General features: G+C 39.8%; 1 protein-coding gene across 3 annotated transcripts in view; it reads left to right on the forward strand.

The window, feature by feature from the left end:
• The window catches only part of kcnv1 (potassium voltage-gated channel modifier subfamily V member 1), a 44,411-nt gene extending 19,510 nt beyond the window's left edge, over positions 1-24,901 (forward strand). For 2 of the 3 annotated variants that reach the window (XM_072571245.1, XM_072571244.1), the window contains 3 exons: positions 3,429-3,559; positions 11,946-12,914; positions 23,547-24,901. In XM_072571245.1, coding sequence (XP_072427346.1) covers positions 11,969-12,914; positions 23,547-24,055 — 1,455 coding nt within the window. In that variant the 5' untranslated portion in view covers positions 3,429-3,559; positions 11,946-11,968 and the 3' untranslated portion in view covers positions 24,056-24,901. The remainder of the gene's footprint in view (positions 1-3,428; positions 3,560-11,945; positions 12,915-23,546) is intronic. The other variant, XM_072571246.1, reaches the window with a different exon arrangement.
• The last annotated feature ends 2,702 nt before the right edge of the window (positions 24,902-27,603 follow it).

A 27,603-nucleotide genomic window follows, 5' to 3' on the forward strand; every position in this document is an offset into this window, starting at 1 on the left:
CACTCAACCATCTTCATCAGCTTCATCAATGCTGCTTCATAACCCGTCCATCATAAGGTCAGAAGTGGGAATGTTTGCTGATGATTGCACCATTCGCAACTCCTCTGAAATTGAAGTTATCCATTGCCAAAAGCAATAAGACCTGGACGATATGTCTGGCAATAACTGACAGTCTCCAATAGGAGACTATCTAACCCCCTGCCCTGTCATTCAATGATGCTGCCATCAGTGTATCACCTACTATCAACATCCTGGGAGTCACCCTTGGCCTGAAACACAACTGGACTTGCCACAAACACTTTCATGTGGACCTTCTCCAAGGCAACTAGGGGATGTGTAATAAATGCTAGCCAGCCTGCAATGCCTACTATTGAATTTTTAAAAGGACCCGATGTTTGGTGGGTAAGAAACATGGAAGGATGGAATCAACCTCTAAACTTATTGAACTTTGTTGAGTCCTAGGATCCCCAGGCAGAAAATGAGATGTTCTTCAAGCTTATTCTAATGCTCACTGGAATGCTGTGACAGAAATGTTGGCCAGAAGCAAGGTGTGTTGAAGTGGCAGGCAACTGGAAGCCTGGGATCATTTTTGCATTCAAAACATCAGTGCTCAGCTTTCTTCCCATGGATGCTGCCAGACGTACAGAGTTTCAACAGCAATTTCTGTTTTTGTTTCTGACCTCCAGTCTTTTATTTTACCATTCTGTCAGTGATTATGCTGTACTTTATTTGAATGATATGCCTGCCCTTATTTGAACAAATGAAGGTTATTTGGATCGACCTGGCACAGTGGCTCAGTGGTTACCACTCCAACGCCCAGGTTTGATTCCAGCCTCAGGCAACTATCTGTGTGGTGTTTGTACATTCTCTCTGTGTCAGCATGGGTGCTCTGGTTTCTTTTCACAGTCCAAAGATGTGCAGGTGGACTGGCCATGCTAAATTGCCCATAATGTCCAGGGATGTGTAGGCTAGGTGGATTAGCCATGGGAAATACAGGGTAACAGGGATGGGGAGATGGGTCTTTCGTGAAGAAGATGTAGAGAATCACCAGGAGACAGAGTTCCTTAAGAAGTAGGTCTTTTATTTGCAAACAAAAAACCATGACACCGAGAAAGCAGATTCTCGAATGCCCACGAACCTCAGGGTCCGTGGATTTTTATATTTTTTTTATCATGTTTCTGTTAGCTTATCAGCATATCCAACTATATTAATCAAAATACCTCACTCTAGCTACACAATAAACCAGTGATGTTAGTTCCCATTATCTCTTTAGTTGTACATTCTACTTAATGCTATTATAATGACATGGTTAGATATTTTATTGCTAACTCTTTGCAACAATGGTCTTTCATTCCAGACCCTACTTAATATTTTCCTAATGTCATGATTTGATATTTATTATTACCTCTGCTGCAGTGATCTTCCATTCCAGACTAACCTGTCATGATAGATATTTAGCTATTCCATCAATTGCAATAGTCTCCTGTCTCAAGCTGACTGTCTAAGTATTAATTAGATATTTTAATGGCATGTCCCAAATATTTATGGCCCCAATCCTGTCATAATAACACTTAACAGAAAACTACCTCTACTAACTGTTACCTTATCTCGCCATAGTGACATTTCAGCTTTAACCATACTCTGCTAATTGATGTAAGAGCATTCCACTATTCTTATCCCATCCTGTCTTCCACAGACCATAGATTGCCAGTGGTCTTCATGCTTTAACTCTTCCCATGCTTTCATGTTCTTTATTTTCCATAGGTCTGGGTGGAGTGCTGTTTGGAGGGGCAGTATGCATTCGATGGGCCAAATGACCTACTTTCACGCTATCAGGATTCTATGAATCTATGACTGGCTGTTTACCCTCCTGCCATATCTTGGCTATGCCCCATTTATTTGGCAATGTAACACAAGCATTAACCCCTTCAGAACCATTTACCTTATGCAACAAACTGTGTAATTTAAGTGTTTCAATTCCATATCTGCTCATCCTTATGAGAGAGAGTTTTCAATTATTTGCATGAACAAAGGATGTAAGAATTTAATAAATTTTACTGTGGAAATGAGACATTTCAGCCCATTGTACCGGTGCTGTCTCTTTGAAAGTGTGATACAATTAGTTTTTATTCCTTTCAATATTTATTAAATGTTTGATTTTGAATGTTTCATTTGAACCTATTTCATCCAACTCTTTCAGACAATACATGCCAAATCGCAACAACTGGCTACATGAAGTGTTCACCTCATCTACTTGTCTAATCTGTCTTCTGTTGAATGTATCTTATATCCAGAAATGCTAATATACACAGTTGTTTTTGCCTCCACCACCATCAAGTCATCAGTGTTTCCAATTAATCAGTTAGCCTGCAGAACATGTTAAAGGTAGTGCAGTGACAGCAAAGACGAGGGAGAAAATTAGAGTTGGAGAAGATAAGGCAATAAGCACCCCTGCAGTGACCAACTCTTTTTCTAAAGGCACCAAGAATATTAGTGAACACTGCATGCTGCCTCTCCTGAGCCACCCATGTGCAAACATAGTACCATCTTCTGTTTATTGACCCTTTTTTCCATTAGAAACAGTTTCACTTTATTCAGTTTATGATTTTATAGAGTCAGAGATGTACAGCACAGAATCAGACCCTTCGGTCCAACTCATCCATGCCGACGCGATATTCTCAATTAATCTAGTCCCATTTGCCAGCATTTGGTACATATCCCACTAAACTCTTCCTTAACACTTGTTCCCATCCAGATGCCTTTTAAATATTGCAATTTCTCTGGCACTTCATTCCACGTGAAATCAATGTGGAAAAGTGGCTCCTTAAATCTTTCCCCTTTCACTTTGAATCTATGTCCTCTAGCTTTTGATTTCCCCTACTCTGGGGAAAAACACCTTGGCTATTCGTCCTATCCATGTCCTCGTGATTTTATCAACTTCTCTAACGTCACCCCTAAGCCTCTGATGCCCCATGGAAAACAGCCCCAGCCTATAGCTCAAACTCCTCAACCTGGCATCCTCCTTATAAATTTTTTCTGAACTCATTCAAGTTTAACAACATGTTTTCTGTAGCAAGGAAACTAGAACTGAATGCAAACGTCTCCACTGAATTAACTCATCTCTGTTCTAAAGAGAGGTACAGTTGATATTCATTCTCAGCAGAACTGTTGGTAAAAAGTTTTGGCCAATATTTATCTTTCAACCATCATCACGAAAACCATTTCACTGGCTATTTACCTCATTAATGTTTGTAAGACTTTGTGCACAAATTAGCTTCTGTCCACAAATTAGCTGCCATGTCCATCGACATTATAAAGATGACTGCGTATCAACAGGGAAAAGAATTTGCCAGAAGCTGTGGATCAGGAGAATGGAGCTATTAGAAATCAAAGTTGTTTCTAATTTTCTGATTAAATTCACTGGACAGGGATTGCAAGTGGGATTCAGAAGAGCTGAAAAGTCCTACAAGAAGCTGTGTAAAAGGTTTTGGAGTTAGTCCCAGGAACGTGGAACCTAATGAGTAGCCAAAGAATTTCTAGGGGAATCATAGTGGAAGAGGTAAGGTTAATTCGAGAACTTTAGCCTGAAGCATCTGTGGTTGTATTTTGTGCTTTCTAATGTAAGTTGTAAGTAATCACCTAAAATATTTTCTAAACTTTAAAATTTATGCTGTAATGTTTGCTTTGCTTGATTATTGTATAGTAAAATAGTTTTAGACTATTGAATCTTGGTTGATTCTTTCAATAGTACTGGGTTAGAGGCTTGAGGTTTAGGTGAAAAACTCTAAATATTTATTTTGTATGATGTAATTTTGTTTCTAGTGTAGTTGGCATTGAACTGAAATGTTCAGTTTAAATTCTTTGGTTTCCAGACTTAAACAGGCTTTGAACAGGGGTTCCAGTGAAGCAGCTAAAGCCCTTTTTAATCAATGTGTTCAGAAGTATTGTATCACATCTCTGCAAAAGGTGAGACTTGAACCCAGACCTTGTGGCGCCGGTGCTATCACTGCATCACAAGAACCCCAACTGGAGTCATGTTAAATGAGTCAGATAGGCCATTTGTTTTGGGAGATGGCATGAACTAGACAATTTATTGCAATTTAGGACTGCAATTGACAATAGAGAGTGTAGAAGCTCCTTGTTAGTATAATAGTTAATATTCCTGCCTGTTTGTACTGGCTAGCTCAATCGTAAAGCATAATACTATTAATCTACTGGATCAATTGCTTTGAACCCAGCATTGGGCTCCAACTCGTGTCTGGCAGCTCAGTTGATAGAATACAAGACTCATGATTTAAGAGCTGTGGCTTTGAGCCCCATGCAGTGTCATTGGAAGAGAAGAGCCCTAAGTCAGTGGTACTCTACCTAGCTGTGAGTCAGAACCCTGGTTTTGAAGTCACACCTGCCCTAGGGGTATGTCATAACTCCTGCATTCTATTGCCAATATATCAATTGACCCATTCAGATATGTTAATTGGCTAAGGGAGTTAGTGGGAGGAAGCAAAAGAGGTGTCCTATTGCTTTTCCTTTTCCTACCCATTTTCAGCCGGGCGTGAAGATGTTTCCACAAGTCAGAGAAACTTGAACTCGAGGGCACCTCCTCAGTGAAGGGAAGACCCTTTAGAACTGTGATGAGGAGGATTTTCTTCAACCAGAGACTAGAACTAATTGCTACAGGGAGAAAGCAGGAGAATGGGGCTGAGAAGCATATCGGCCATGGTGGAACAAATATGGTGGGCCAAATGGCTTAATTCTACTCTTACATCATCTGGTGTTATGGATCAGGAACAGAAGTGTGTGTCTCTGAGTAAGACAGATAAGGGAACCCAGAGGTCAGGAGCACAGGATCCTCAGCTTTTTTCTATCTTCAACAAGTTTGAGATTCTTTCAGCTTCCCTGGATGAGCATGAGGGCTACTGCGTGGATGAGCTAACTGACCATGGTACCATGGTAGAAGAAACCATTCAAGATGGGGAAGTAAGAAGAAACGTAGTGGTAATTGGTGGCAATATAGTGAGGAGAATTGACACTGTTCTCTGCTCCACAAGGTGTGAATCCAGGCACTTATGCTTCCTGCCTGGTGTCAAGGTTCAGGACATCTGCAAAGAGCTGGAGAGGTATTTGCAGTATAATGGCAGGATCTAGTCATTGTGGTCCAAGCATGGATCAGTGATAAAGGCAGGACACAGTAGAGATTCTGCATGGTCAATAGGCACCAAATTAAGAAACAAATTCACGAAGGACATAATCTCTGCACTATTACTTAAGCCATCTTCATATTTGCACAGCACAAATCAAATTAGGAAGGATTGGGTAGCCCAAAAGCCTGGTGTGGGAGAACTGAGTTCTAGTTCTTGCAGCTTGGCATCACTATCATTGAAAATGGGATGTGAGCAAAAGGACAGGCTCCATCTGAACCATCTTGATGTCAATATTCTTGCCAATAGTATAATTTGAAAAGTTGCCATGAGAAAGTAAAGACCAGGAGTTGCAAATGTGCAGTTATCCTTTTGAATTTGCCTTGAGTCCAGAGACTGAGCATTTTTTATTGTCGTTTATTGTATACCACTGTTTTTTCCATTGTCATTGTCATGAGGTTGGTTGAGCAGCCCCTCAGTGTATGAAAAGACTGAGGAAATGATCTTGCAGATCATGCAAAGTGCCAAACTTAGTCCAATGGAAATTCTGTGGTGCTGAAATGACCCTGCATGAGTAACAATAGCTGAGCGATATCAACGTTTTTTTTATTCTAGAGGTCTCTGAAAAGATGTCCCATATCAAACTTTTGAGGATCGTTGGGTCATGACAGATGAATTGAGTAGGCATTTAATATCAGAAGTTACAAGCAACACTCTAGAAGCAATGATAAATCAGGAAATGGAAATGTGGGAGGAATTCAGGAAAACCACAATCACCAGAGAAGTGATACTGGTTAAATTATTGGAAATGAATGCTGAAAAGCAGCTAGATCCAAGTTAACTTCATCCTGGGATCACAAAAGAGGTGGCTTATAAGGCAGTTAGTCTATTGATTTTAATTTTCCATACGTCTATTGATTTAGGGTGGTTTCCATTAGCAAATGTAACCCCTTTGTTCAGAAAGGGAAGGAGGCAAATAAGGGCACTGAGGGATCATTTTAGCGTGATATCTATCATCAGGAAAATTTGTTATTAAAAAAAGTTATCGGGAGGCACTGGGATAAGTTCAAAGCCATCAGGCAGAATCAAGATGGTTTTGTGAAAGGGAAATCATGTCTGCCTAATCAGTGACATTCTTTGAAGCAGAATCATATGCTGTGGATAAGGAGAACGAGTGGATATACTGTAGTTAGATTTCCAGAATGCATTTGATAAAGTACCACATCAAAGTTTATTGTGGGAAAATAAGAGTTTATGGTGCTGGGGTAGTATATTGGAATGAATAAAAGATTGGCTGTCTAACCCAAAGCAGAACTGACTATATGCTGCTATAACATGTGTTTCTTCAATGCAAATTGGCTTTAACACTATTGAAGAATTTAGACGGTTATTTATAGAGTGCAAATTTTCCTGACCTGTATTGGTTATAGCGCGCTTCCGGCCCCATTAGTTTAAAAGGCACAGCTATTGCGTGATTTTCTTATAACGCAAGATTGCACGAGAACAGACTGTATGCAAAAACAGGTCTCTTTCAGGTTGGTAAGATACAACGAGTGGTCGGCCACAGCAATGGATACTGGGACTTTGACTGTTTACATTTTATATAAATGACTTTGATGAAGGTATGGTTGCCAATTCTAATGCAAACACAAAGATAAGTAGGAAAGTAAGTCGTGAAGATGATATAAAGATGCTTAGAGAGATTGTGTTAAAAGTAGTATACTATGGGAAAATGTTAATTTGTACATTTTTATCAGGCTGAATAGAAAAGCATATCCTCTAAATGGTGAGAGATTGCAAAGCTCTGAGATCAGAGGGCTCTGGGACTCTTTTGTGCATGAAATTCAAAACTTCTTAGTATGCAAGTACAAATGTTATTAGGAAAGATAATAAATTATTATGATTTATTGGAAGGGTAATTGAATACAAAAGTAGGGAGGTTAAATTTGAGTTACCCACAGTATTGGTGATACCACATCTGGAGTACTGCACAATATTGGTCACTTTATTTAAGAATATACATGCATTCAAGACCATTGAGGAAAGGTTTACAAACTAATGAGGGAATTGTCTTATGAGAAATGGTTGGACAAGTAGACTTCCCTTGCTGGAGCATCAAAGTGTAAGAGGTGACTTATTTGAAATGGATAAAATTTTGAGGAATCTTGAAAGGACAGATGTGAAGAGGATGTTTTCTGTTATGGGAGAACCCAGAACGGGATGAATGTTTAAAAATCAGAGTCACCTACTTTAAAATGAACAAGACATACATTTTTTTCTGTCTTAGAGTTGGGAATCTTTGGAACTTTGTCCCTGAAAAGATGGTGGAATTAGAGTCCTTGAATACTTTTTAAGGCAGAGATAGATAGATTCCTGGTTTGAAAGGTTACCAAGGGTAGGCCCATCAAGAATTTGAGGTTACAATTCAACCAGTCATGATTTTATTGCATGGTGGAGCAAGTTTGAAATGATACTGATGGGTCTTAGATTGTAGGAAGTGCAGGTGTGTCCGGAATTATAGCTTTGATCACTTTAAGTTGATGCATAGACTAAGTTTGCCACTCCTTCATTCCTGAAGAAGGGCTTAAGCCCGAAACGTCGATTCTCCTGCTCCTTGGATGCTACCTGACCTACTGCGCTTTTCCAATTTTTCAACTTTTTTTTTGTTGTGCAATATCCAGCTTTAATATCTATAGTAAGGAGTCAGTTTTCTCAATTATATCACCTGCTTCATTTCAGCGTCTGTGACATGTCAACATAGATTGTAAACATCAACTGTCACAAATTGTTTGTCACATCACTCTTCCAATTTCAATGTGAGGAGCCTAACATACCCCCTCCACGATAACCCCAATCCAGTAAACGTGTTAGGATACTGAGGTGACTAGGCTGCAACATCAGTCACAATAATGTCTGCTGTGGCGGTGCCTACAAGTTTGAATTGAACCTTTTATCACAAATATTTAGTCTCAAGAGACTTTTGCCTCAAGCTGTATAAAAAGTGAACCTGTCTACAGTAGCATCTTAGCTGTGCACTGAAACTGTGATTGTTCTCAAAAGCAGAATAACTGAGTCCTCCAGAAGCTTGGAGTGTCTTTCACAGGAGTGAGAGAAATTTGCAAAAAATTTTAGTGATAGATATTTGCATACTCACAATTAATAAGCAATACTGAGATGCTGATGATTTTGACTAAATATTGCTTTAGATGACCTGGTACTTTTCGTGATGATGTTATGATCCTAATTAATGTTTATTGTTGCTCAAGTCCAATCTGATACTGAAATCATGCTTAATAGATCATATTTTGACTTTTTTTAAATTAAGGTGGTCTTTCACTGAAACACAAGCACATCATGCTGATTTGCAACAATAACAAGAGTTTATTATGCAAAAAATAAGCCAAACCATTTCAAGATAACACAATTTGAAAAATTTCAAAATATGGTTAAAATACAATATTTCCATCTATTAGCCCAACATCCCAATAGTAGTCCTAAAACACCACAAAATTCTACCTCTTTTACATCTATAGGGTTAGCTTTAAGCAGGACTTCTGTGAACTGAACAAAAGCTTTCCACATTATGGGTGACTTTACTAAGCTAATCTAAAAAGAAAAGTCCATGATATTTCTAACTGAAAGCAACTAACACTCTCTTCCATGTTTACCCTGCCTACTCAAAATTCTCCCTATGCAAACAAATTCTCATTGGCACTTCAGGAATCCTCTCATGTTGCTTTTTATTTTAAAAACCTTAATCCTAATAGATTAGTCATTAAACTCCCTTCTCCAACTCAGCATGATATTCTGATATAACAACATTTTCACAATTTAATCCAGTTTGAAGGCATTGAACCTTGCTGATACTTCTGAGGTCCCTTTCTCAGTAGCAGCCACCCTTGATCTGGTCGTGTGATCTGTGTCTGAAACTGAGAGTCTGAAGGTGCATTTCTGTGTAACCTCTTCTGTCTAACCTGACAGTTGGACTCAACGTGTGTCATAGTTGTATCAACTGGTGGCTCCATATATTAATACGAAGGATGCCATTCTTTGCAAACTGAACATTGCATTTCTTTCAACCTCACAAAATAAGCATCATCCATTCTCTGATTTATTCCTCCATCACAGTCAACATGCCTAGTTGAAAACTAAAAAAAAAATCTTTGCAGTTATCTGTCACTTATCATCTAACTGGTGCATTCTCCATGGCAATATTTCTAGCAATCAGCAATCTCTCCTGACACAATGTAAAGTATTTGCCTTCTTTTTTGTATTCTTGTGAATGTTCTAATGAATGCAAGATGAAACGTTTCAGCAAAACATGTTTTTCTTCAGCAGTAAGTTGATCCACCTGGCAGATTTCATACCTGCATTCTTAAGACACTGTAGTATCCATAATTAGCACATTTTATCTTTTGGTTTCACTGTCCTAATTACCTATTTTTGCTGCTTTTGATTTTTCTAATTGCTTCACTGAGATTGTCTCCATGAGATTTCACCTTTTGCATATTTTAAAAAATAATTGATCATTGTTAATTATCTGTTTCCACCCCTGTACCCAAGTAGGATACTAGATTAAACTGAAGCTTTAATCTGTCATTGACAAACCACTTGTTGTGTATTTCTGTCTGTTCCTGTTTTCAGATTTCCAGTGTTTGCTGCTTCTTGCTTTAATATTATTGCTGTTGGTTGGATTAATCTATTCCTAATGTATCAAATGTATCTTTATATCTCTACATATAAAGATAGTGACAAAATAAGATCTATCAGTTCTTTACCTCCGTCATCTGATTTTAATACCTGGGATTTTCACGAACTGAAATGGTTCAAAAAGGAGGAAGAAAAAATTAACTGCAGTGATTTCCCCGGCCATAAGTTGAGCCAAACTTCACAAGAGCCAGTCTGAACTGAAGTAACTACATTTCTATCAATGTAGACTGAAACTAGTCAACCAGACTGGTATTTCCTGCTCTATACACCTTTCATGAGAAGTTCGTTACTGTAGGTGATAAGATTATCTGCAATTTATCAGGATGGGAGATGAAGAATCAGGAATACATAAATGGGTTATATTCAAAGTAACAGCTTTGGAAATGCCAAGGAGAGAGACTTGTAAGAACGGAGAAGACTTGTTCTCCTTCCCTGTTTCTCTCAGCCTCTCAGACGATAAAGCACCCAGGAATGCATATTGGAAAGAAACATCTGTCTTTTTGAGGACTCGAGGATTAACTGGAATATTCACAGTCTCCCTTTATCCAAGGCATGTCTAGCCAGCTAGGTCTCTGATTATAGCAGTATAATAAAAAGAACATTACATCTTTGTTGCAGCCAACTTGAGAAGGTTGAAAAGAGGGAAGCTGATTCACCCCTCCTCACCTGGTCGCAATGCTTTTTGAAAAATAACAATTATTGACATTAACAGCATGTTAATACACTTGAATGTCAAGCAAAGCATATTCCAAAATGTACACGTTTGCTTAAGAATCACTGACATTTCAACAGTAGCCGTTCTTGGGTAGTGCAGTGGTTAGCCCTGTTACCTCACAGCAGCAGGAATCCAGGTTCAATTCCATCCTTGGGTGACTATCTATGTGGAGTTTGCACATTCTCTCTACGTCTGTATGGGTTTTCTCGTGTGTGCTAGGTGGATTAGCCATGGAAAATGTAGGATGGTGGAATGGGTCTGGGTGGGAGGGTCAGTATGGGCTGAATAGCCTGTTTCCACATTGTGGGGATTCTAAAAGTTGAAGTGGCATGTGCCAAGTTAACAGATGTCAAGCAGATTTTTAAATTACAGTGACACGTTTTTGCTCTAAGAGAATCAGAAGGACTAAATCATTGAAACTCAAATTTAACATTCTGAATGAGTCCATTATTATGTTTGTATCAGTTCTAAGTATTTCAATGAAAGTATAAGTCCCCTTCAGTCAAAGCGAAGAAATGGGTACAACCTACCTGTATTGTCTTTTGATTTTGCAGGAACAGTTAGTGATGCACACTCTTCTGTGCTTCAGTCACATGTCTTTCTGCTCATCTATGCAAAAGGTGACGCATAAATTAAGGCGAACGTAGCTTCCTTCTATAGAGTTGACCCAGGTTTGATTCCTGGCCGTCGTAATATTGTCATTTCTAAACTGACATTTAAAGGAATGGCACTGGGTTAAAACCAGAACATGACTGTTTGTTTCATTCTGTGGCAAAATGGATCTGTCAGATTGCTCCTTGTAAGGCGGTACAGTGGCTCAGTGGTTAGCACTGCTGACTCACAGCACCAGGGACCTGGGTTCGGTTCCAGCCTCGGGCGACTGGCTGTGTGGAGTTTGCACATTCTCCTCGTGTCTGCGTGGGTTTCCTCCGGGTGCTCCGGTTTCCTCCCACAGTCCAAAGATTTGTGGGTCAGGTGAATTGGCCATGCTAAATTGCCCATAGTGATAATTGCATTAGTAGGGAGTAGGTGAGTGGGTCTGGGTGGGTCACTCTTCAGAGGGTCGGTGTGGACTGGTTGGGCCAAAGGGCCTGTTTCTGCACTGTAGGGAATCTAATCTAATCTAACTCTTTCTGTGGGGGAAGAAAATCTTCATTCAAAATCCATTTTTCATTTGTCTCTAGAAGTTATGCTGAGTTTTATGATGTTTATAATCTTTTGAAAAGAAAGTTGAAATCTGTTAGGGAGGTTTTCATTTTACCAATTAAGGCCTAAAATGAATTACATTAAATGTTCAATGTGTTTTGCAAAGGAAATTGATATAGCAACTTTGTTAATGTTTTAAATGTGTCCTCACAAGCAATTTTGAATTTATTTACCAGGCCATCATCATTGACCATGTACCATGAAGTCTCCCAATTGTTCTCCTTGGTTAGTTGAACAGAATGAAGATAATTGTTCTGCTTTCTCTCTGGAATCCAGTGTTTTCTACAGCGAAGAATGTCTGAATAAAAATTCTTTGAACACCATCATCATAAATGTAGGGGGTAGCAGGTTCATCTTGTCCCCTGAAATTCTGTTGTCCCACCCTGAAACACGTCTGGGGAAACTGGCTATGTCCGAACAGGATTCGGTGCTGGAGTTATGTGATGATGCCAACTTTGTGGACAATGAATATTTCTTCGACCGGAGTTCTCAAACATTCAAGTACATCATAAATTATTATAAAACTGGTAGATTACATGTGAATGAAGAACTTTGTGCAATGTCTTTTTTACAGGAAATTGAATACTGGGGAATAGATGAATTTAACATTGACATTTGCTGCAGAGACAAATATTACAGACGGAAAGAAATTAATGAAGCTTTAGACATAAAGCAAGATGCAGAAATGATTGAGAATGAAGAGGAAGATTTCTCTGGAGTAGTCTGTGAAAACCTAAGACAAAAACTATGGCTTATGATGGAGAAACCTGACTCTTCAAAGATGGCGAAAGTATTTGGCATCCTTTCTGTAGGATTTGTTCTCATATCCATTGTAAATATGGCTCTCTTTTCCCTTGAATATACAATATTGGAACCCCTTTTATTGAACGTGATTGAGTATATTTGTATCACCTGGTTTTCTGCTGAGTATTTACTGAGATTTTTCTGTGTCAAAAACAAATGGAAGTTTCTTAAGAGTCTGGTAAATATCATCGATCTTATCGCTGTGATCCCATTTTACGTCACCATGCTGGTGGAGCAACTTTATGGAGGTTTCACAGAATTGGAAAATGTGGGAAAGGTTGTCCAGATCCTCAGGTTGATGAGATCACTCCGTATGCTAAAGCTTGGAAGACACTCGACAGGTAAGATGTACACGGAAATTTTCCCACAGAAGAAAAAAAAATTAAAGATAAAATAAAGTATTAGTTTAAATACAAATGATTTTTGAAAATCTATTTGTGACAGATTGTAGTTAAGCAAATGATTTGAAAACATGACTTTTTTGCTCTGCGTACAAACACTGGTGTTTCAGTAGTCTCATAGTACAATCATAATATACCATAAACTTCTTGTGAAATATCCTGTTGAATGCAATATGAAGAGCTCTACAAAATCTTTTTTTTAATCAGTATTCAACTTCTGTACTACTATTCATATTCATTTATCTTTTTGTAATGGATACTACTCCATTTTATCTTTGCACTTATGTTTGCCAAACTATCTGACTGCTATTTCTGACTGACTTCAATTTTCTTTCTCCATGAACTCAAGCTTCTAGAAAATTCTGCTAGCCATATCCTGACTTGCACCATTATCAATGTCACTGACCTTCATTGACTGAAATTTAAAATTCCCATTATGTTAAAATGTCTTCACATCCTTGCCGCTCCCTATCTTTATAAACTCTTTTAGCATGGACCCCTTCACTAACTGGTGAGGGAACATCCTGCTGGAACCTCTCCTCCTCCACCAGCATCTTCCCCTGTTTGGCCTTATCTCTACACTGTGTTCACAAGGAAGGCTTACCGAAACAATATTCTTCCTTCCCGCCTTTTACCTGTCAAGAAAGGACATCTGATAAATTTACAGAGCCCTGAATTGGCAGTGCAGTTGTCAGTCTCAAATGATTCCTGAGGAAGGGCTTATGCCCGAAACATCGATTCTCCTGCTCCTTGGATGCTGCCTGACCTGCTGTGCTTTTCCAGCAACTCATTTTTCAGCCCCTTCACTAACGACTAACCAAGTGCATCCTCAGCTTTCCGTGCCATAAACACCGGAATTCTCACCTTTTATCTCTCTGTAAATCTGTACACCTGCAAGACTCTTCTATCACATCACACTGATTATCACATTTGTTGTTAGTCATCCATCCTAATATCACCTCGTTTAAGTTATAATCAGATTATGCTCTGAGGAATCATCTGTTAAAGGTGCCATATGAATGCAAGTTATTATGTTTCTATATTGTAAAATTACAATTGATATTGAGAAAAGCCTCAGTGTAGCTAAGTAAAGATTTCGGTCATTTAATTGAAAATATGACTTTTTTTTTGTCCGCTACAAAATGGATTGACATTCCTTTAGTCTGATAAAGCAATCATATACACCATAAGTGCCAATCAGTTCCAAATTATTTTCTTTCCCGATACAAGAAGGTGCACATTAATGGAAAATGGTAAAGGATTTAATTTGTGTTGTTACGGATTTGGTTAATGTTCACCTATCACCATGATTATCATCCATTTTTCAGCACTGTATTCTGCTTATTGTTATCTTCAATTGGAACAATAATATACCCATCAGTTTGCTATAGATCATTCATGGATAAATTGCATTAATCAATTTTCTCCTAATCAAATGTAAATGTGACTCATTCAAATTTCTGAGTTACAGAATTAGTGTAAAACACAATTGTGGTTGTAAGTGAATCATATTCCCTGGGGAGAAATGAAGAGGTAAATATTTTCAATCACAGCATCAGAGTTTCGATTGGGGTGCTGACAAAGAAGAATTACAACCTCTACTGCTTCAGTATGAAAGGGTGTGGACTTTGATGATCCATTCATTGGTTTCCTGAGATATTGATTGAGGATTGAAGTCCCCAGCATACTATATCGCATCAACACGCGAAAGTACTAAGATTTGTTTTAATAGTCTTTGACTTACTGCCTCAAAAGCAATTAAAGTCAACCCTCCTCTTCCACTTAAGGAGTCATTGGCTACATTGTCCATATGTTGCTTAACTGAGTCCACTCACTGTCTTCAAAGGAGGTCAAAACCAGGGACCTGTGGGTGAGAGACAAGGATTATTTTGTGGTAGAGGGAGAAGAGTACAGGAGATAAGGGTGGGGAAGAAGGTAGGCATTGCAAATATCCCACGATACCATCCATATAGATAATACTTGCATTCCTTCTGGAAAGTTTATGGTGTTTTATTACAGATGCTATTGTGGCTTAGTAACCTCTCGATTGCATCACAGGGAAGCCTGATAATTTTGCCTGCTTGATTCTTCTCGTTGGCAAGAAGGAATTCAATAAATTTACCTTTTCAGCGCATTTCAAATTGTGGGATGTTGCTAATATCTCCAACACTAGCTTGGAGGGAGCTTTTCACATGTAAGCTTATGCCATGATCACCTTCACCACGACGAGCGATATGATTTTGTCTTGCTCTCAGGCTCGAATTTTGGTTGCAGCAGTTGGCAAATATTTTTAAGAATGTCCTTACTGAACCCCAGCCATCTCAAACACTGGTGAGGGAACATCCTGCTGGAACCTCTCCTCTTCCACTAGCATCTTCCCCTGTTCTACCTTATCTCTACACGGTGTCCTACTCGTGTAGGATTTCACAAGGATGGCTTACCGAAACAATATTTTTCCTTCCTGTCTTTTACCTGTCAAGAAAGGACATCTGATAAATTTACAGAGCCCTGAATTGGCAGTGCAGTTGTCAGTGTGTATTGATGACGTGGTCTGCCTGCTCTATGCACTTTCTGTAGATTCTGCAACTGCATACATTAAAACCTTTGCAAACAGTATATTAAGATGTCTTTTTTCTTTGGTACAATATTTACTTAGATTATTTTATACTGGAATTATTTTACTATTTTATGTTTTTATTATTGTATTTGCAAGCAATTGCATCATACTTCATTTCTAGATAACTTCCAGTTGATTCCATTGGTAGTCTTCAAATTATTGTCTCACCTTTTACATTGTAGAGCTAATCATCATTTCACATGAACCCAGCTGTATCTGCTTCCTTTGCAAATCTTATTTTTCTAATTTGCAGCTCTTTCACTGTGGCCTGTAAGACCCGAACCTCTGACACCAGACTGTAGATTGCTTCCTGATTCTCCCAATACAATTCAGTGATTGGAAACCTCAACTATTCAACTGTCTTCACTTTTGAAAGGTCTCAGACACAGCTACCAATCAATCCTCTGACCCAAACTGAGGTCTAACTCTTGGTTTTGTATGAAAGTGGCATACGAATGTACTAAAGGAGAAAGTTGCTGGTGACTATATCTTTAACAATCAGTTTAGATCAAACAATCCTTTACATGCACTGAAATGGTAACCCCCATTTGACAATGAAAAGTGATTTGTGAATGTATTTCAGATCAACATTTGATGTAAAGTTAACATCTTAGACACCTGCACCATAGCTATTTGTATTTGTGAAGTTCTTACAAACTGGTAACTCTTCCGATGCACAACTATTTTTGTGACCTTTTGGCATTAATCTCTTGCCTTTTTTCGCAGTAGAAAATATAGTTGAGTTAAAGATTCAACCTTGACGATAAGCACTTTGTCACGTGTTCTTGTTGTCACTGTTTGCCCTTGGTGCTTGTGTACGGTATGGAAAATCTACAATTTAATTACCCATTTCTTCTAAGGGCTACTCCAGTGACTAAAGTCTTGGAAGTAATCGGCTATTGCAAATCTATCTGAGACTCGTGGGATTATGGTGACTCTTGATTAATATCTGCACAATTCCAAGATGGACTTTATTTTGAGCCAAGCATCATGAGTAGCTGTTTGACCTTGAGACTTTCAGCTACATTTTGTGGAATTAGATCAAACCAGCTGGAGGAGCTGTGTATGCAGTGATTCTAACAGTATCATCTGCGACATAGGTTTTATCACTAATCTTGTTTGGCTTTTAAGGGCAAGATAACTAAGTTCATCTGGGATGTGTAGTATGGTCAAGTGGGGTAACTGCTGAGGCTGACTTGTGTGCAGGAACTTCAGCTGAAACTAGGACAAGATTCTGCAGGTGATTGAGTTTTGGATGAGAAGCTGGTTTGAGATTTCCTCTCCTTGCATTCTATCTCTCTGTCTGTCTTGCTGTCAAAGGAGACAACATCATTTTAGGAATCCTGGATGAGGTTCTCCTCCAGACTTGAAGGTGGGATCAGAAGTCCTAAGTGAGGCTTTTGTGCTGTTCTTGTAACACTTCCTTTGATCATCATGAAAGCATACTCCAGACTGAAGCACTCCTTGAAAGTTTGCTTTGATGAATGAATGTTTGACATTCTGGTTATATGACTGGCCCAACCTAATTGTGGCTGTCTCAATATGATGCAAATGCTTGTTGTGTTATCTCAGGCAGGCAACTCAGTGCCTGATATTTTGTTTCCTTGCCGTCAGTGCTTCTGAAGGTTGCTGAAGTGATACTGATTGTGTTTGCTGACTTAATTCTGGACACAGTCCAAGTCTCTCATGTAGAGCAGAGCAGGCAGAACCCTTATTGTGTAGACTTTCAGTTTGGTAGCAGATATACTGCTCTTCATCCCAGACTGATTTCTAAAGTACGCTGAAGGTTCCTCTTGCTTTGGGCACTCTAGCCTGTGTCTCGCTGTCATTACAAAACAATGGGGAGATCAGCTGCCAAGATAAGTTGATGAACCCACTTTTAACATGCGCTGGTCAGTTTGAAATTTCATGCTCAAGATAGGGGTTACCTGGAGCAGGTTGGTAGGTTGCTGTAATGTTCTTTGAGCTGATTGCAAAGCTAATGTGGCATACATCGGAGCCCAAGCCCATGCTATGCTTCATGTCCAGGTTTGAACCAGCAACCAGAGCACAGTCATCAGCAAAGCGGACATCGTGAAGTATGACCTTGGAGATTTTAGTCCTTACCCAGAATGAGCACTGATTGAGCAGTTACCCATCCATTTGTAAAAACAGGATCACTACCAGGAAAGGTAAATGTTGTACTGTAGAGGATCATCTGCAAGAGAGATGCAAAACATTTGGCTGAATCAGAAACCAGATGAAGTTCATTCATGTGGAAAACACCAGAACTGCGAGGGACTCTGTAATGCTCACAGCCCTGTTTAACTCCAGTAGTGACTGGGAAAAAGTCAGAAAACTCATTACTTTCCAGGCTAAATGTAAGTATGTCATCATGGAATAATCAAACCATTGTGAGGAATTTCCCATAGTTTCCAAATAACCTCATAGCACCGGTGTCAAATGCCTTGGTCAGGTCAACAAGCATAGTACAGAGGTCCATGTTCTGCTCTTGGTATTTCTCCTGCAGTTGACAAATTGCAAATACAGGTAACACAATCCTTTATCCGAAATCCGAAGTTCTTTTTGTGAAGTTTTTTTCTCCATAACAAGGTGCGAACAATTAACCAATTCCACACCCACTCTAGCTACGTCACTCCGATGTGACATGGGGGCATAGCTCAGCCTGGCAGGCATCAATTCTGTCTCAGGGCTCATAGTACTCTCACAGGTGCATCTGGTGATCATTAAGATATTTTTAACTTATTGTTAAACTGTCACTTATTCGAAATTCTGAAAGTCAGCTGGTCCTGGAGGTTTCAGGTAAAGGATTGTGTACCTGTACCATATGGTTCCTTGGTCTTTTCTGAAATACAGTGTCTTTCTGGCAGCAGAGCTGTAGATATAAACTCGGATAGCATCAGTTCCTGAATCTTTTCCACTGGACAGCAGTTTCACTGAATTTGTCATTTTCAACATTTGTGTGAGGGTCATCAAGAGAACAGTTATTTACCTCTTTTGATGGATGGAAGCCAATTGAGGATGTTGTTAAAGTTCTTTGACCATCTTTCATGATTTTTGGCTTCACTTGGAAGTAATGTTGACTTGTTGGCACTGAGGATTGGTAGTGAACTAATAGGCAATGGTCCTTAGTCAAGTTTTAGAGCATTACAGAGTCCCTCGCAGTTCTGGTGTTTTCCATGTGAATGAACTTCATCTGGTTTCTGATTCATCCAAATGTTTTGCATCTCTCTTGTAGATGATCTAGTAGATCTCTTGCTTGGATAGAAATGACTGGCCATTGAGGCCCTGTGAAGCAATGTTACTCCAATGGGATGTGCAATATCCTTGAAGGTTTCTCAGTCAACCTCAATGCAGCAGGTGTCATTTCTCATTGTGTACAGCTGACTCCAAGAGGTTTTTCATGACCGCCTGTTTGACCCTCGAGACAATGAAATGCCTTCATGCCCTCAGGATATCTGAGGAATAGACATTGACATTTTAACATTTGACTTGATAACAATGATCCGTCGAGCACGTTATCCCTCATACCATTCATTAAATGCATATCCTGTCTTCCGATGACATGGACAATTAGATACCAGTTCACAGAACAGGGATGCATCTTGTCATAATTAGGGAGTTGGAAAACTGTGTTAGTGGTTAAGAGCTCGTGCTTAACACATACTTACTTTCAGAAGTGGAGTAGGGAGGGGTCACCATTGCCGTGACAATTATCAACTACATTTTTCCTGATGACCCCTTTCCTTGTCTGGTCTATATCAACTCGTGAGTTAAAGTTATATTGAATAAATAGCTTGTTTGGATCAGCAACAGTCAAGGAACACACTTCGCTATAAAATGTTTCCTTGATTTCTTCAGGGTTGACTCTGGTAGGGGCAAATACACTGAGAGTTACTTGGCTGTTACTGTGCAGGAATGTTTAAAAACAGTTTGATGACTTTTAACAGACTTGAAGAGATATTATTCACTGAGGTGGTTCATGACAGCAAAGGTCTAGGCCAGTTGTTTGCCCATCCTGATCAGACAGCTAGATATTGGATGGACAGTGAGGAAAAAAAAGTGAACAGGATTTGAGCATGAAGTTAATTATATTGATGGAGAATTGCATGTTGTCAGCCTCACTCACCTGTCCTGTCCACTGGTAAATTGAGTGTAGACCACTAGAGATGGATCCAGATGCAGCGGATGACCAGGACATCAGCTGTATCTTGTCAAAAAGCAACCTCCTATAACATAGTGCTGATTCACCTCCAGGGCCATTCAATCTTAAAGGGCTGACTGTAATATGCCAGCAATCAGAATATCCACAGAAAAAAGCCTCTAATATGCAGATCTCTAAAATTGTTTCATGCTCCAAGATGATCTGTGGTATTGTGAAGCAATCTGTCAATGTGATGACCACCTCCATTGTACAGCATATGTTTTGCAGCATTTTTTTTTAAGCGTGTAATCATGCCAGTAGAAATCCTACACTCCTAGTCCTAGCTGACCTCCCCCTAATCATCATCCAACTATAGTTGTTTCTGCTCAAGCATACTATATAACTCACCCAGCATTCTCTCTGTAGCACACCTTTAGCTTGACCTGGATCTTTGTATGTGAGCAGAATCATGCAACTAGGTGGATACAAAGGCTTAAAGGGGCAGTTTGTTCAGCAAACTGCCCTCCCAGATTACCAGAATTGCTGAGGTATCATCTTGGGGTTGTGGCAGCAGCTCTGTGCAGTACACGCCCATCTGCTCCCTCAGATTGAGATTGAATTGAATCTATTATTACATGAGGCACAGCGAAAAACTTTGCCGTGCAAGCAATACAGGCAGATCCCAGAGTCGATAGATAAGTAAATAATAGGTAAGCAGCAAAAACAAAAATACAGGTACAGTGGGATGTTAAGAGTTTGTGAGTCCATTCAGTATTCTAACAAAACTTCAATAATTTCAGACCTGAGCATCTTCTCCTGAACATCCCCCCCCCTCCCCCCCACCCCCACCTAACCACCCAGCCCCCTGACACCAAGCTTGTTATCACATGGGTTATATCACACTTACAATCTATTGTTCGCCACTAACGATCCCCATTATATTCATTCTCTCAGGCTGACCTTTACCCACTCCCTTGTCTGCGCAACTATTTTTCTCTCTCTCTGGGCTACATCCCCACATATCATTCACTCCTTTTCTCCCCCTGCTATTTTTAGCATATATACCAATCTTTTGCCTTCTGAAGAAGGGTCGCTGGGCCTGAAATGTTAGCTGTATACAGAAACTGCTTGATCTGTTGTGAATGGAATAATGATCAGTAACTGGCAGAAAGCAGGCATTGGACAGTTCATAAATGGTGAATTGGAGTTACACTTACTTTATCACTTTTATATTTACAGAGGAAAATTGGAGTTATCACTTATCCAAATATCAGACTATCTGGCAAGATCGCAATATCCCAATGCTCGGCTAAACTATGTTATCCGACATTCAATTATCCGGAATTATAGAGTCATAGAGATGTACAGCACGGAAACCGACCCTTTGGTCCAACTTGTCCATGCCGACCAGATATCCCGATCCAATCTAGTCCCACCTGCCAGCACCCAGCCCATATTCCTCCAAACACTTTCTATTCATATACCCATCCAGATGCCTTTTAATTGGTTGCAATTGTACCAGCCTCCACCACTTCCTCTTGCAACTCATTCCATGCACGTACCACCCTCTGCATGAAAATGTTGCCTCTTAGGCCTCTTTTATATCTTTCCCCTCCTTCAATCAACCAAACGAAATACTGCCCACTTGTGTCCTTTAGATAATCCAGGTTCCTCATATTGCACTCTGAGTTGATTACCAACAGCCTGGCTTCAACACTGACAGTCAATATTTTAATTGTATTTTGAGGTGCCCTAACAGTGCCCAACCTGCCTTAGCATGACAAGAACCACCCCTCTCCTGGTTCTGCTGTCAAGAGTCCAGAGATGCCTGATCTGTCTTTGCTGTTGGTAACATTGGATGCCTGCTCATTAATCTTTAATTGGATGGCATGCTTGGGGGCTAGCCGGTTAGGATGCCATCTACAGGAAGATTACTGTCATTGATTGTGGGTTCACTTGATCCTTGCTGCAGTCTAATTCATTATTTTTTTGTTTGGTTAGTGGAACAGAATAAGTTTAAGGTTACATTTATATAATGGACATAAATGTGACAGTTTAATATTAGATCTTTTAGGTCAAATATAACTGTCTGAGACCACTTAGAATCTTTTTACATGGATATCAAATGTGTATTGCAACATAAGCTGTTCTGCAACTTAATAATCAGATCACGATGCAAGCCTGATCTTACTAAAGCTAGAAGCTTTGAGATTATCCCTACAAAAGGGACATATCAATTGGATTCATATCAGGTGCAGGATAATCCCAAATCAAATCCAAGATTAAAATGTTTTCAGCTGTTTACTTTGTGGATTCCTTTTTGCACCTTTTAAAAGCCAGCGACTCAAATCATACTCAACTGCATTTTGAACTTGAACATTGATTGTCCAACAGATTATGCTGAGTGTTCTCTCATATTAGGAAGTGTCCTGCTGTTGCTCAGCTAAGTGCAATGTGTAGCAAAAGAAAGCCACCAGGATAAATAAATGCACATGTCAAATACACATGTATTCATATTAATATCTGTGTATTAAACAATTCCTGAAGCTGTTCAAAGGCAGATTTCTTTTTGTCATCTGTTTAGATTCCTACCAGTTGGAAAAGGTTGCATAATTTGCAATTGGTGTATAACTATGACTTTAATGGCTTTAACTATGAGATTTTTCTAAACTTTTGAGAACAAAAACGTGCTGAATGACATGTTCTATTTCTTCTGAGTTTTTTTAGTTATTTTTCCCTAAGAAAATCAATATTCTGTCTCATAAAGAACATGTAAATATCTCGCACCCCAATTCTACAGAATTGGATTCATGGACTGAATATTGAATTTGGCTTCCCCAGATTTTTCCTAGTCTGATGGTGGGCAGAAGAGGTCTGCCCATTCTACAAACACATCTCTTTCTGCCTCATTGAGATTGCCGTTATTAATTGAAAGAGAAAATCTGGAATAGTAGAGAAAAATTTAACATCTGCCAAGAACAAGTTGACATAACAACATCTTGGAGGAAACACAAAAACCTACGATATGTAAGGTCAATGGAAAATTCATTATTTCAGAATGTTGAGTAAGGTGCACACACATCATTTCTGAAAGTCTTCCAGTTGAAGTTGACCCATTGTCCACACGACTGAAAGTACTATTCTTGTTTCTGGATATTATTTGTTTTTGTTGCCAAGCACTGAAAAGCTTTCTGCAATAATCCAAGAAATAATTTTCAACACCATGTTGCTTGTCATCTGAAATGATCAGTTTGTTTATAGTCATAGAGTCATAGAGATGTACAGCATGGAAACAGACCCTTCGGTCCAACCCATCCATGCCGACCAGATATCCCAACCCAGTCTAGTCCCACCTGCCAGCACCCAGTCCATATCCCTCCAAACCTTTCCTATTCATATTCCCATCCAAGTGCCTTTTAAATGTTGCAATTGTACCAGCCTCCACCACTTCCCCTGGGAGCTCATTCTATACATGTACCACCCTCTGTGTGAAAAAGTTGCCCCTTAGGTTTCTTTTATATTTTTCCCCTCTCACCTAAACCTATGCTGTCTAGTTCTGGACTCCCCAACCCCAAAACCAGTCCCAAGCCACACAAACACATCTATAGTGTTTCCACGTCCTGTAGCAAGGAGCATTTCCAGCTCACTAATTTACTTACATATCACCTCTCATTCCCTGTTAAGACATTATCAATAGCAGTAATGTACAGTCACACTCTGCATGGCATGTACAACTCTTTCAAACAGAGTGTGGAATTAACAGGTATAAAATGAATAATTTATCATTCAATATTGTTTGTCATTTTTACAGGTTTGAAATCTCTTGGAATGACTGTGACTCAGTGTTATGAAGAAGTTGGCTTACTCCTCCTTTTCCTGTCTGTGGGCATTTCCATCTTCTCAACAGTGGAGTATGCTGTGGAGCGTAGTGTCCCAGAGACAACATTTTCTAGTGTACCCTCTGCATGGTGGTGGGCAACAACATCTATGACCACTGTGGGTTATGGAGATATCCGTCCTGAAACTACTGTCGGGAAGATAATTGCTTTTTTATGTATCTTGACTGGCATATTGGTCTTGTCACTACCCATAGCAATTATAAATGACAGGTTTTCCTCTTGTTACTTTACCCTCAAGATGAAAGATGCTGCCCTTCGACACCGTGATGCTTTGAAGAGGCTCACCAAGAATTCAGCCTTTGATTCCATTGCCAATGTTAATTTGCGAGATGTTTATGCACGTAGCATTATGGAAATGCTACGGATTAAGAGTAGAGAAAGGGCAAGCACTAGAAGTAGTGCTGGAGGTGAAATGTGGTGACATAGTGTTAATTAATGTGGTGTGCAGTCTATTTCCAACCAGTTATTTATAAATCTTAGTAAAAGAGGCAGCCTCAAAATATAGTTGCTCAGGACACTTTTATCTTAAATACTTTTACTTTACTTGGGGTAAGATAAATACTTTATCTTACATACTTTTGATCCTAACTTCAATCTCTGTCTTAGTTGGAAAAGAAAACAAAAAATATTTGAAATTTTAATACTGCCAGTTGTGATGTTACCTTTCTGATGGATTCAGCCTCCTCACAGTCATAAAGTCAGGGATTTTAATGACAGGTTTGTAAGGCTACTTTTATAAACGAACATATCTGTAAACCAACACGTGGAAATTACAGTGTCCCATAAAGTACCCTGTAAATATTTTCAAACTTAAATTGCTCCACTATGGAGAATGGAGTGACTTAACTGAGGAGAAATGTGGACCATGGAAATGCTGAACTAAATAGATCCAAGATTACATTTCTCCACTATTTATTATATATACACTATTTATTGGAATTTGTAACTAAATCATTATTAGTATTTCACAATGATGTCTTCATATTATTTTTAGGAATTAGTTATTAACAGAAAACAGTTTTGTACTAGATTTTATAAATGGGACAAATATCAAATGTTAATGTGCTGTCTATCTCTTTTTTTTGTTCTGACTGCTGAGAGCATGTGATTAATTCTAGAAAAATACTGAAAATCAAAAAGAAATTATCTAAAATCAAACTGAAAGGTAGTGAACTTTTTGTCCACTTAGAGCTTGTCTTCGAAACAAACCTTGAATATTGTAAAATTGAATAATATTGTTACATTGGTTTTGGAATACGTCTGTACCTCCCAGAATTTGATTTTTCTTGATCTGAATAAAGTAATTAATAAGTCATATTTCCTGTTATTGTAGTTAAGAAGACAAAAGGTTTATTTTCTGTTAAGGTAAAAAAACTCTTTAGGTTAACTCAAGTTGGGCATCACATAAAAATGTTTTGAGGGCAATCAGTAAAATACATCTAGTTCAAGCAGACTGAAAAGGACATCATTAAAGTCATCACCTAGCAGCTTCCCAGTGCTACCTTGTATAGACTAGCTCGTCTCTCCAGTTCCTGGGTCACCTGGAGCATGGCTGAAATCTTTAGTTACTAATCTTTCCTATTTTCACTGCTGGCAGTCACTTCAATGGACAAATCAGAATCAAAGTGCACTTTGATAGGCCACAAAAGTTACAAATAGCCTGACCGCCTCCAAATTTGTTTAAAAATGTGTTGCACTGGACAGCACCATCCAATACTGTCCATACAAATTCTAGCCTGCCCTTAAAAGATTAAGACTCAAACAAGCGCGAAGTGGTAGCAAGTTTCTTATATTCTGAAGTCACTTAAAGGCTAGTTATGGTGACTGCAAGAAGGTTTTTGTTTTGTAGATTGGACCTGCTTGCCACATGTGCTTGTTTCCTCTGATCTGCTACAAGTTCGAAAATGCAGATGATTGGACTTCTTAGCCTATGGTGGTTTTGATCTGGTGTATGACAGATACTCAAAATATTTGTATAGACTGGTAAATTCCCTGTGATGCTGCATGCAGGAAGCTAGAGGTTACATTGCTCTGGAGCTAAATTGTAGTAAAAAGAATGGGACATTGGTTTGCATCATCATTTATAAAAGAGATTGTAGATTAGATTCCCTACAGTGTGGAAACAGGCCCAACAAGTCCACATTGGCCCTCCCTGTATTTACCCCTGACGAATGCACCTAACACTTTAAGCAATTTTAGCATGACCAATTCACCTAACCTGCACATCTTTGGATTGTGGGAGGAGACCGGAGAGGCTGAGAGGGTGATAGATAGAAGCCACAAGGACATAGTTACGCCAGAGAACAGAGGTAGCTGGGTAACAGTTAGAGGTGGGAAGGGGAGGAAGCAGGCAGTGCAAGGATCCCCTGTGGGCATTCCCCTCAACAATAAGTATACCGCTTTGGATACTGCTGGGGGGGACAGCCTAGCAGGGGTAAGCTGCAGTGACCGGGTCTCTGGCATGAGGTCCGGCTCTGAGGCTCAGAAGGGAAAGGGGGAGAGGAGTAGAGCGCTAGTTATAGGAGACTCTGTAGTTAGAGGGACAGACAGGCGGTTCTGTGGACATGGGCGAGACTCTCGGATGGTTTGTTGCCTCCCGGGTGCCAAGGTCTGAGACGTCTCGGACCGTGTCTTCAGAATCCTTAAGGGGGAGGGTGTGCAGCCAGAAGTCATGCACATTGGCACCAATGACATAGGTAGGAAGAGGGGTGGGGAGGCCATTCAGGAGCTCGGTGTTAGGCTGGAAGCTAAAAGCTAGGATGGACAGAGTCATCATCTCTGGGTTGTTGCTGGTGCCACGTGATAGTGAGGCAAGGAATAGGGAGAGATTGCAGTTGAACACGTGGCTGCAAGGATGGTGTAGGAGGGAGTGCTTCAGGTATTTGGACAATTGGACTGCATTCTGGGGAAGGTGGGAACTGTACCAGCAGGACTGGTTGCACCTGAACCAGAAGGGCACCAATATCCTGGGAGGTAGGTTTGCTAGCACTCTTCGGGGGGGTTTAAACTAATTTGGAAGGGGGATGGGATCCGGACTTGTAGTCCAGCAAGTAGGTTAGCTGTTTTTCAGGATGTCCAAGAATGTAGGGAGGCTGTGGAGAAGGTAGCACTGACAGGGAATACTTGCGGACACAGAGATGGGTTCAAGTGTGTATACTTCAACGCAAGGAGTATCAGAAATAAGGTGGGTAAACTTAAGGCATGGATCGGTACTTGGGACTACGATGTTGTGGCCATCACGGAAACGTGGATAGAAGAGGGACAGGAATGGTTGTTGGAGGTTCCTGCTGACAGATGTTTCAGTAAGATAAGGGAGGGTGGTAAAAAAGCAATGGTATAACGGCTGCAGAAAGGCAGTTCGAGTGGGATCTGCCTTTGGAGGTAGTATGGGCTGAAGTCAGAAATAGGAAAGGAGCAGTCATCTTGTTGGGTGTTTATTGTCGGCCCCCCAATAGCAGAAGAGATGTGGAGACACAGATTGGGAAACAGATTTTGGAAAGGTGCAGAAGCCACAGGGTAGTAGTCATGGGCGATTTCAACTTCCCAAATATTGATTGGAAGCTCTTTAGATCAAGTAGATTGGACGGTGTTTGTGCAGTGTGTCCAGGAAGCTTTTCTAACTCCGTATGTAGATTGTCCAACCAGAGGGGAGGCCATATTGGATTTGGTACTTGGTAACAAACCGGGACAAGTGATGGGCTTGTTAGTAGGTGAGCATTTTGGTGATGGTGACCACAATTCTGTGACTTTCACCTTGGTTATGGAGAGAGATAAGTGCGTGCAACAGGGTAGGTTTTACAACTGGGGGAAGGATAAATACCATGCTGCAAGACAGGATCTGAGGAGCATAAGTTGGGAGCATAGGCTGTCAGGGAAGATTGTCATTGAAATGTGGAACTTTTTCAAGGAACAGATACGTGTCCTTGATATGTATGTATCTGTCAGGCAGGAAAGAGATGGTCGTGTGAG

This window comes from Chiloscyllium punctatum, chromosome 5 (genome assembly GCF_047496795.1).
Source record: "Chiloscyllium punctatum isolate Juve2018m chromosome 5, sChiPun1.3, whole genome shotgun sequence".
Lineage (NCBI taxonomy): Eukaryota > Metazoa > Chordata > Chondrichthyes > Orectolobiformes > Hemiscylliidae > Chiloscyllium > Chiloscyllium punctatum.